The 12,055-nt window shown below is 42.2% G+C and overlaps 1 protein-coding gene across 1 annotated transcript in view; it reads right to left on the bottom strand.

Annotated features, from left to right (window-relative positions):
- The window catches only part of MOB3B (MOB kinase activator 3B), a gene marked incomplete at both ends in the record, with an annotated part of 81,454 nt that overhangs the window by 12,858 nt on the left and 56,541 nt on the right, over positions 1-12,055 (bottom strand). The window contains 2 exon segments of the mRNA XM_082336228.1: positions 4,130-4,237; positions 4,240-4,272. Coding sequence (XP_082192354.1) covers positions 4,130-4,237; positions 4,240-4,272 — 141 coding nt within the window.

Here is a 12,055-nt window from a genome sequence, read left to right as displayed (position 1 = left end):
AACAGAACAATTTGTGGAAACATCTGATGATTTTTACAGCTTGAGCCCAAGAAGGCCTGAAAGACTCAGGGACTGTGACTGCAATGCACTCCAGTGAAGCATGCTGGCACAAAGCTTGGACAGTCACTCACAGCTGACTTTAGACCTCTGCAGACTGAGGAGGTCTTCCAATCCTGGGCCTGAATTCTGCTGCTATCACTGCATCCACTGACTCTCTTTTCCCTCAGGAATATGGATGCCACTGGGTAGAAAACAAATTGTTTGATGATTTGTCGAAAATGACAGCACCACTGAGCTGTCTGGCTCAGTGTATGGCTACCAGCAATAAAGGATGCTGCTAAGTTCAGTGGGTTCCCAGCCATTTTGCTGTTTTGTTGCTCCATCCAGATGAAGGTGAGTGTGTTCAGCAAACTGCTTCCCTCGCTTGGTGATAGCGATACCACTTCTTAGAAGTCAGACTCTTGCTATGAACAGCAATGACACCTACAAGTACGGCCAGCTGATAGAAGGTGCCCATTTTAAGGCAGAAAGGAACATAAGTGCTTAACACTGACTAAACAAAAGTGTCCTGGTTTGCAGAGCTGACTAGTCTAACAAGATTTTGCAGTGCTCTAAGAGGACACCATGACACAATTCCTGCTGATACAATATAAATGTCAAATTTTAGAATGGTCTTTTTCTGCTTTTGTGTTGTTGTTGTGGTTTTTTTTCCGTTCGACCACTAGAATGTGATATAATTCACCTTACAGCAGGAGAGGGTCTTCATTTACTGTTTATGCAATGAGATGCCACCACCCCTCCTAACTACTGCTACCCCTTGTGCCATATTTATTAGTGAATGGTTAGTAATTACCTACAGTATGGCTTTTAGGGGTGCGAGTAATGTGTGGCTTTTACTCTGCTACTAATGATGTCAGAATGGCTCCACTTACCAAAATGCATTTGCAAGGCAGGTGACACCTTCAGATGGCCAGTCAATTTTTACTTGAATTGCTGTAATTGCTGTGACATATTAAATACAATACAAGGGCTGAGATCATGAGGTCCATCTGTTGTACGTCAGAACTATTTTTTTAATCAGGCAGATCTGTTTGTTTTTCACCGTGTTAGCTGCTGGGTTTGCCTCACTTTTATTTTATGCCAGCTCTGAGGACTATGAAGAGCAGTATGGGATAGAAAAGGGAGGCTGAATCCTGGTTTAGCATCATATTGTGCAGCAGCAGGCAATCATCATCCCAGTTCCAGTGGCAATGACACAGCTGAGACAACTTCTTCAGTGTAGCACAGTGTATGGGATGTAATAGCCAGTCTCACTTCTCCCCTGCTGCTTTGCTCCTCGGCTGACTCAGGAGGTGCCTTCCACTTGCTGTTCAGCTTTCATTGCTTTATGGAGTCAGGCTGGGGAAAAAGGAGGCATGCAGCAAAGCTGGAGAGAGAAGAGTTTATTGCAGCTCTTTCCCCTGAAAGCATAGGTCTTTTCTGGCCTAGACAGGGAACTTGACAATGGCAGACTGAGGAGCCTATACACACTGCTGTAATCACAGGCTCACCACAGCCAGGACTGGAGGCACTGCTGGAGGTTGCTCATCCAGCCCCATACTCAGAGCAGGGTCACTTTGAACAGGTTGGTCAGGGTTGTTCCCCGTTGGTTTGTTTAGTATCTCCACGGGCGGACACCCTACAGCCTCTCTAGGTAATCTGTTCTGGTGTTTCACCACCCTCACAGAGAAAAAGGTTTTCTTTATGTTTAATAGGAGTTTCTTGTACTTCAGTTTGTGTCCATTACTTCTGTCATTGGATCCCACTGAGAGGAGTCTGTCTGTCTCCTGCACTGACCTCATCAAATATCTGTACATATGGATTACACCCCCCATGGGCCTAATCCAGGCTAAACAGTCTCATCTCTTTCAGCCTCTCCTTGTGCGAGAGATGCTCCAGTCCATTCGTCATCCTCATGGCCCTTTTCTGCACTTGCTCTAGTCTGTGCTGTCTGTCGGACTGGTGAGCCCAGGACAGGACTCAGCACTCCAGGCATGTCTCATCAGGGCGGAGCACCAGAGAAGGATCAGCCCTTGACCTGCTGGTAACACTCCTTCTAACGCAGCCCAGGAGGCTGTTGGCCTTGTTTGCCATGAGGGCAGATTGCTGGGTCATGGTCAGCTTGGTGTCCACCAGGACCCCAAGGTCCTTCCCTGCCAAGCTGCTTTCCAGCTGGGTGGTCCCCTGCATATACTGATGCCTGGGGCTGTTCCTCCCCAAGTGCGGGATTTTGCATTTCCCTTTATTAAACTTCATGTTCCTGTTGGCCTTTTTCTCCAGCCTATTGAGGGCCCTCTGAATGGTGGCACAGCACTCTTGTGTATTGGTGTGCACATGCTACCCTGAGAACCTTCCTGCTACCCTTGCCATTGGGCTTCTTTCAGCTCTGCCAATTTTCTTAGCTTCCCTCAGCAGCTGTTTTCCAGTTACTCCATTAGTTCCAGCATCTCTAATCTTCAGCTCCTCCCCACCATCAGAGACACCCAAAGTCCAGCATCAGCTCTTCTTCTCCTGGGTGCTGTCTTTACATAGCTGGCAGTCATTCTTAAACCCTACAATCCTGCTCCCCTCAAGCTCCGTAACTGACTCATATTCAGTATACAGTGGCTTTATATATAATAATGCATATATATATGGTTATATATGTTTTAGGAATCAGGCCAAAGGACAAAGAGAACAGTCCAATAAGCTGTAAGTCCATATGCTGGAGATACTTTCTGTCATCCTATTAGACCTCCATTTCCTTCTGTGGCAGCCGAATTGTAACCAAGGCTCTTTAGTTCTGTGTTTAGGAGATGAAACTTTGCCTTGAAGTGGCTTGGTGGTACTTACATGTCCCTCCTGTCTTGGAGTTTCCCATCAGGAATGAGCTGAAGAACATGATGAAACCCATGAGTTACCTAAGCTTGATGAACTGACAGGCAAGAACTAGGAGGCCAGTTTAGCTAAACGAAAGCTACTTACATGACTAGTCTGATCCTACTGGTGTCGGTGAGAGGCTGGCCGGTTTTCATTAGCATGACGTTTGGTCAATTTTTCTTGGTGTCACATAAGTGCCAAGAGGGCTGAGGAAGTTGGTGCATTGGCAGTGATGGATCTCACTCACCTCTAAGTCCTGTGAGCCGGCCAGGAAATTCTACCCCACAGTATGAAAACCACATGCATTTTTCTTGCTGAAGAGTTAAATCCCAAACAAGTTCACAGCACTTCTGCAAGGTTATGTTTCTTTTATTCATATTTGGATTTCATCGCTTCATCCACTAGGAGTGACTTGAAAAGTAATCTTTCCTTTTCTTTTAATGACTACAACAGTTAGTGTGAGCCTCTCTTCCCATACAGTTGAACCACCATTTAATAACAAACAGAACTAAAAGAGCCTAAGACACATCTGACATCATTAAAAAAAATTAACATACCAAACAGCACTGGTGCATGGAGGAAAAGAAATCAATCACTTATTTCTTAGAAAGATGCATCCCCCTTAAAAATTACCAAAATAAAAAAACGTATTCTGTGGGGAAGAGCAGGGAGTGTACATACGTACACACTGATACTTCCACATCCATATCCCCACCCAAACACATGTATATATATATGCACACATGCACATACGTGCACATGCATGTATTAGACAGGACAAGTAATTTATTTTTTTCCCTGGGAGAATATTATTATAACTCTTTATTATATTATATCTGTCTTTAAAACAGGAAAACTTACTGAAACAGAAAAGAAACAGCTACTTTAGTAGCTCCAACTTATTTGGCTAAACCTTGAAAAACATTACTTCTCTATTTAGCATAAAATACATGAAAAATCAAGTTCAATCATTTTAGATTTAAATGTATACCACTACCAGGTTCTTATTATTGATTTGGCTGGCTTTGCCCTTGGAATAGTCTCCATAATTATTAAAAATGTCTTTAATTTCTTCCAATATATAGGAAAAAATGTCTGAACACTGACCACTTGTCTATACTGGGTGCCCCAGTGTTATCCCCTTTCTAAAGCACTTAAAGCATGTTATATAATAGCAAGCATATTCCTGTTTTATACATAGTGCATCCTGTTTTGCAGTGCTTGCAGGTACCTCCTGCTCTCTGCTGCTGCTCTTCTGAAAGGATAATGGAAAACCAGCCCTTGGTGGTCTCTCTTCAGAGGGCGTAGGCAAGAGGTATCCTTTCTGCAGGCACAGAGAGAGGTGAGAAAGCTACTTTTTGTAACAACATTGCCCTTACGGAAGCAAAGAGAAGATTAAAAGGCAGAAGGCCAGCTCTGAGACCTCACTCCTGGAAAATGTGAGAAACCTGAAGAACATGCAGGAAAGGTAAAAAGTGAAAGGAAGGAATGGCTTTTTGTGAGAGGGCTCCAGAATGTGTAATTTATTCAACCCGAAGTACAAAGGTGCTAAAAGACCCTTATAGTCTAATGTTAATAGAGAGTTGGTAATAGTGGCTCTCCGACTACAAAAGGTACTGTTCTCTGTGTCCTTTCCACAGAGCCCCAGGAATTTTCTTGCACATGATCACTGGGACAATGTTTACCCCTTAGGTTTCTGCATGTCTTGAGTAGTTGTCTGCACGTCCCCATAGAGTTACATGTTAACTGTTTTCCTCCACTCTCCCTGCCTTGTTCTTAATGAATCCATTGGTCCGAAGAATTAAATACCTTGCCTGGTATAAGTTTTGCTGCTTAGAGCTTGAGTTCTTGGAGAAAACTCAAGTTTTTGTAAGTACCCAACTTCTCTCAAATCTGATGGAAATCATCAATTTCACTGCTGTGTATCAGTAAAAAAGAAAACCCTTTGATAGACCCTGGGACTGCATCCTTCATAAAACATAATGGAGGTTGCACTAAGATTTGTTTCATGTTACATTTGTTACTACAGTGACACTAGTCTATGTTCACACTAAGTAGAAGTTCATTACAAAATCCCTTATTACAGAGACAGTCAATGAAAGCTATTAAGTCTTTAATCACTGAAGGCAATTTTGGTATCACAGGAACCTTTCACACTCTGAAGTAAAGCTGGATGTGGGCTCAGTCAGCTGAAGTGATCCCTCTTATAGTGCCTTGAAGCTTAACACTAACAGCATCTCTTAAGTACCAGACTAAAAAAAATTTGCTTTTTAGAAAAGAAAAACAAGATCTGATTGAAAGACTAAAAAGGTGACTAAAAAAAACCAAAACATCAAACATAAACAACAATGCCTTCCCCCTGCCAAATCCCAGAACCATAATAAACACTGGAATGATTAGGAACATACATAATTAAGATTAGGTATAAAGTTTTTCTCAGTAGGTGAAATGGGTGCCTCTGCATACAATCACATTTAAAATCAGTTCTCATTACATATCCTGAGGAATCACATAAATCAGGACCTGCAATTAACAACCAAAACACAATTCTGTCCAGATGTGGCCTCGAGCAAATTACTGATGAAGCTGGAATCCTTGAGCACGAGATCCAACAGGACGCTCCCCCTCTCTCCTCTATGGGAAGGGGTAATATGGTACTTTTATGTAGTGATGCCATGTTCCAGACATTATTCTTACTGGGATATCAAATACCAGGCATAGGAAAAGGAGAAATGGCCCATGGCATGAGATGGCCAGGCTGTGGCTGAATACCTCTGCAGTGGAAGCAACACTACCTCTTGGGAGATAGTCAGCTGAATGCCAAACCCTGCTGTTTGGAGGAAGTTTATTTCATCACCTAGCAAACTCCATGTTCTCCCCAGCAGAATAAGCAACCAAAACAAATACATTTTGCACTTCTTTGTGGCTGGTTCAGCTCCTGGGTTGTAATGGGCTTTTCCCATTACAGGAATTTTGGCCAGGTCAAACACAATCCTCTAGGGTTCAACTCTGCATTTCTCTCCTTTGCCTTGTACAGCGTGCTGTAGTAGAAAAGGAAACACAAGAGTTGATGAAAAACAGTTTTAGAAAAAGGAAAATACTCCAACAGAGAAGTTTTGCTTTCACAAGATTAATGCATTCACAAAGAAGTTATTAAAAAATAATTCAAAGTAACTGGGAACAAATTCTGCTTCATCTTCAGACCGAGCTACAGTGAATAGACTCAAACTAGCATATGATAAGTAGCATAATAAAATGAAAAATAAATTATTTTATGGACAAAATACCATGTTTTTCAATTTATATGATAAATTTGATCTTTATGCACAAAATTCCACACATTTGCATCTTCATTTTAATCTTTAAAATATAGCACTGCGGTACTGCCCAGCCATAAGAACACCAGATGGCAACTGACCACAGTGAAATTCAAGAGCACTGTATCAGCTGCAGCTCCATCTGCAACAGAGCAACAGCCCAGGCACTTCGGAGGAGTACAAGAAACGCTTTCGTAAGCAATCGATATTGTAATTCCAGGCAGTTGTCATCTACACATACCACGTACCTTCTTCCAAAGATGTAACATTTCTCATCTTCTTTAAAAGGAGGCAACTAAGGTCAGCAGTAGCTGTGGCTTTGAATTCCACAAGCTAGTTATATCCTGCGAAAGTGCCAGCAGGCCAGAAATTATCTGTGTGCGCATTCCAATCCCCAAAGAATTAACCTGATTGCAAAGACGATGGAAGGAGGTAGGAACACTTCAGTTCATCCCCTTGAAAGCAAAGGATAATGCTGCTTGCATAATTCTAAAGATGCAGAAAAGCCTCCACCTTAGCTACACTGAATGTTCACAGACAAAAGCCCTTTGTCCCAGCAAGGACGTGAGCATTTACAAGCCCTATTTTAAGCAAGCAAATCAGAATGTACCACAATATGAGCTAGAAAAGGTTTGCTGTTATTCTTTAGTGTCTGCTGCCCCTCTAATTTAAATGTTCCAATCACTGGATACTCTACGAGATTTGTTTCTGATACTGTCTCAGAAGATGTAAACATACCTAACTTGCTCACTTGAGGGGAAGGCAGCAACAGGGTTCAGCACTTACTCAGGAAGGAGTAATCCTTCACAATAACACAAATGTGCAAAATTCATTACAAGGCACAGAATATATAGGTGTGTTCCACTTGATTCCCATTTATCCAGCTGTATCTGTCTTGTGATCTCTCTGCTAAGTATTGCTTTCATTTTTTTTGTAGAAGAAAGCCTCTTATCAGGGCATATTTGGCATAGAAGACTTGATTTACTGCAATGGATCCTTCCAGGCTGTCCATACATGTGTTAGTTAAGTTGGACTGAGTACTGGAAAAAAATTTTGTGTTAGTCCAGTGTGGAAAGCAAGCCACACTGCTGGACACTGTTTAGACACAACAGAGGCCTTCACTTAGTCCCTCCTGCTCTAACCTTTATACTACTTATCTTTACTGTATCTTCCTCCCAGTTACTAAAATGACATTTCTTTCTCCCTGAAAAGATAAAATTTTAAGGTGAATGAGAGGGATCCTTTTTTAAGAAGATGGGAGTATATCATGACAGGACAGATTGGTGTACTTCATAGAGTACTTCAGGATAATGCTGACTATAGCTGGTTTTTATGCAATGTAGAGATACTAGGCAGATTTGTTGTCAGTCACAGTATGAAATCAAAGAAAAGACTTCAACACTGCAGAGCTATATCTGGATTCCTACTCATGTAATTGAAATCAGAAACTGTCCCATTGTCACCCAATTATGAGTCACAATGAAGCACAAACTGCCTGATCAGCTGAAGGACATAGCTGTGTTCCTGGAAACACAAGGCTCGCTGGCATTTGGGAATGGTGGCCAAGCCTTGGGTGGCCTGGTGAGGGGTGGGAGGCATTAAAGGCTAAAAGTCTTCTGTGATTCCAGACCATCTTAATATTCTGCTGCCTTAGGAAACAAAGCACATACCAAGAAACAAAAGAAAAAGAAAACAACATTGCAGCTAACAATACAGTTTCGTTTCCAAACAACTAATCTGGAGGTCAGCCCAGGGATCTGAATTTCAGTAAAGCCTTAGCAGCAGGAGAACAGTTTGTCATTGTTTGTGGCTGAAGAGGTTCTTATCCCTAACGAAGGAGCTAGAACTAACATGAAGTTGATTCTTCGTTTTCTCAATAATCCATGTTGCTCAGACGAGGTTCCTAGCAGCATATTCAGGGTTAAGAACACTGACAGTGGTGGGAAGCATTTGTGAAAGTAACTGTGGTTCCCAGCTTTCCTGCTTTCATGGATTAACAAGCAGGCTCAGTCCATGAGGGCTGTCACGTTCTTGAACTCTGCAATAAGAAGGAAATTGGACTCTGCTTTTCTTCAGCAGGTAACTTTTTAGTGACACATCCTGGCTGTCATCTCTTTCTGTAAAAGAAGAGGGAGAGATTAAAAAGCAAATGGCATTTGTTGTAAAGTGTGCACACACATCTTCCTAGTTAACATTACTGCATCTCTGCAAATTCATGTGGTTTTATATGCCACTGTGGTTCTGCTCCTCTCTGTCACTTTCAAGGACAATGAACATAAGTGGCAATTAGCATGCAGCATTTTGTCATTTTTGACAGCTTTAATACCCTACTAGTTCCCTAGCCATATCAGGTAAATGGTACTGCATCCCCCCAGAAAGAAATAAATCACCTGCAAAAGCAGGGAACCTTTTAACTTAATGTAAGAAAAAGGATTCCAATCATTGTCATTGAACCTGCAGCAAACAGGAAACACGGAGATACATTCTTGGCCTGGTTATTTCTGCCTACACATGGACACAAAGGCCACATGGACACAAATCCTCTTTAAGACTTGACCAGAGCTGTGGCATTTGTCTCTAGGATGGGGTCTCGGAGCATTCACAGACTCTGTTAGGAACTGGGGTTTGGGATCCATATAGCATTTTATTTGATCAGATTTACAGGCACTCTCATACAAACTCTGTGATAACTGACTCCCCAATTCTATAAAACTCTTCATATTTGTCAGCAGATTTTCTGGAAAGATGTATCAGATGGTCTGTCCAACAACCATCCACATAACACAGCATTAATGTGTGCCGTTTGCTGTCAAGGCTGAAAGGCTGTCGCATCTGAGGGTCACCATAGTTGTGCAGGTTGTCCCTTTAGCTCCTCTTTCATAGTGTCTCCAGACCGTACAGCATTTCCCTTGGACAATCTATTTAGATTTACCAAATTATCAGAAGTTTCTGAAAATCTTCTTAGCTGGCTTGAATAATTTCTTATAATTTATAAGATGATTAATATCCAATGTAAAGGGCCTCCTGACAGTCTTGTAACTGTACCTTACTCTATGCCTAACAGATAATTTCTCCACCTAGAATCCTATGCAGAATTGTAGGACTTTTTTCCCCTTCCAGAGCTTTAATTAGTTTTCATTGCCTGTAGATTCATAAACTATCCTGCATCACTTGTTATTTTGCTGTCATGCATGTAATAGAATGGAATGTTGTCATTTGCCGCTGTTATAAAGACAATGGGAATTAGTACAGTAATTTATACAGTAATGTGTGATCTCCACAGTGATCCATACAGTAATCTGAACTAGTAGTTGCTTCTTCTCTCATTTGGTAAAAGTGACAAAGGTGAATGTTCATGGAAAAATCTGTCCCTTTTTCTCCTTAAATGTTTTGTGGTGTTTTTTTGGGTTGTTTTTTTGTTTTTGTTTTTCTTTTAAACAGCTGCAATTAGGCTTATTTCTTCAGAGCAACAAACACCAAATGCAGAACTTAATATAATTCAGCACACTGTTGGACAGCTTCCTACTGTTTTATACATAAGCAGATACAAAATGCTTCTCCCTCTTCTTTCTTTGAGACATTAGAAAAAGCAACTATGCTAGGAAATACTGAAGAGCAGCATATAATTTACTACTACAGCAACACCATGATAACTAGCTCTGACCAAAGTAGGCATCTAGAAGCTGGTAAAATCCAGCAGCACTCCATTTGATCTGAAGCCCTCGGGAAGCTCTTCCCGGGGAGGGCAGGGCAGGGCAGGGCAGGGCAGGGGCCACAAGCCCTGACGTGGTTTGACACTAGGCAGAAGTAATTACTGACAGGGCCTGACACCACATCCAGAGCTGGTTTTCCCAGCCGAGGACACCAGGTGCTGCCCTGGCCGCTCCCCACCAGTCTGCACTCCGAGCTGCCTCTGCAGGGTGGTGCCAGGCTTGTGGTGCGAGGATTTTTGCTATGGGCCAAGGAGCGACACGCATTGCAGAGACTGCTCAGCACCTTCCTCAGCAAAATCTGTTGCAAGTAGAAAGGAGCTGAAACATGCTCAGGAAGGGAGTACTTGTTTCCAAAGTCTGTGTTTTCTTCCCAGATTTTAAATTATTCTTTTCTTTTCCTTGTCTGAAGATTAATTAGGTGCTAAAGCTTCTTGAGGCAGCCTTAATCTTTGCAGACCCCTAAAGTTACACATACTCAGTGTCCACACTTCCATACTGTACTACCAATAACCACTGATACAAAAATTCACGGATGCTTCTCTTCACAGTCTGAATCCCCCCAAGGGAGAAACGGAGTATTCGGAGAGTCCCTGAAATGAAACTCAATAGCAACGAAGTTACTATTAAGCAGGTATTCTTTATTGCAGCGCTGGGCAGCACTGGGGATTCTCCACCATGAGTGCTCCACCGATCTGGTGGACTTTCGGAGATTATACACTATAAAATCCTACATATTCACAGGATTTCCGAGAAATCATTTACATAAACATGAGATCTCCTGGAACTTATTAACATATGCAAATGTCCGATCCGCATGCGCAGTCGTCTCCCGTGGTGGTCTTCAGGGGTCTTCAGATGAAGGCTCGTAGTCTTCTTCACTGTGTTCGCTGATTGACCTTTGCTTCTGCGCAAACTCAGTCCTAGGATCACGTAAATGGTGTCCTTCAAGGCTGTTGTCATTCTTTTGTGACCTCCTATCTTCCATGTATTTGTTCTCCCAAGGCCCAGTTGTCTGGGATGGGATTATCCCGGAGCCCCCTTATCTTACAACCATTCTAACTACTCCCTAAATCACAAAGGCCTTTCTTTTGTTTAGCTAAGTGACTAAGATATTTAAATATACTCCTTGCCCCTAGGCTTTTCAGGAGGCATTTTGATGCAGTGGCTTTGTCTATCTTGGCTTTAACCCTTTCACACGGCTGATAGGTCTGCGAGGTAAAACACCACCTGCAGCAGCTGCTGCTGAACAACTGTTTGCAGTCAGACAGTAGCATCTTATCCTGTTAGAAAAGCAGTAAAGAGGGTATGTGGACAGTATCAGAGTCATTGTAAACTTGGCCACCCTCCTTCAGGAGCAGTGGGAGGCAGACTACCTCCCAAGAGAATAATAAAACATCATAAGCAACACATTCAACATGCAAAATGCATCTCCATTCTTACCTTAAAGAAAAAAACGCCATCAGAGGCAGGAGTTTAGACATGGGTAAATTTGTCCAGGCAACAGAGTAAGACCCTAGATTATCTATGCACAAGATGTAAACCAGAGGGCTTTAAACCAGTTTGCCATGTGAGTTTCTGAAATGTTTCAGCTACAGGCAGCCTGTGAATGTTTCACTGCTCAACAGTCATGAAGTGTGAACCTAGCGTGCCATTCCTAACTTTTCTGTTGAGGCAGAATTTATTTTTTACAGTAACACAAATTCTCCCCAAGCCTCTCCCTCCCTTCATTTCTGGATTTTTGTTTGGTTATACAGTTATATTCATGGTCCCTTACATCCACTGTCTTCCCCTAAATCCTATTTCCCCCACCCTGTCAAGAGAACATTGCTGCAAATGGCTCTGCAGTTTTCTCCCTGCTTCTACTTAACAGGCCTTCTGTTCCAACACCTGCTTGGCTTTGGTTTTGGAAATGCCCACCGAAGTTGTAAAGTCAGAAATATGTTAAAACTTACAAAACATCATCATCTCTGAGGCACAGAAACTTTTTCTATATTGACCTATATTGTCATGAGGGACACAGAAGTACAGACGTATGGTCACATTGCATTCCTGCATATATGTGCCTAAGCTTTTACTGATTTCAGCCAATGACAATGAACTAGATCTGCTGTTTAAAAAAAACCCAAA

Source organism: Platalea leucorodia (assembly GCF_965183815.1).
Source record: "Platalea leucorodia genome assembly, chromosome: Z".
Lineage (NCBI taxonomy): Eukaryota > Metazoa > Chordata > Aves > Pelecaniformes > Threskiornithidae > Platalea > Platalea leucorodia.
The sequence above is the reverse complement of the archived record's forward strand: the minus strand, read 5'-3'. Positions and strand labels throughout refer to the sequence as shown.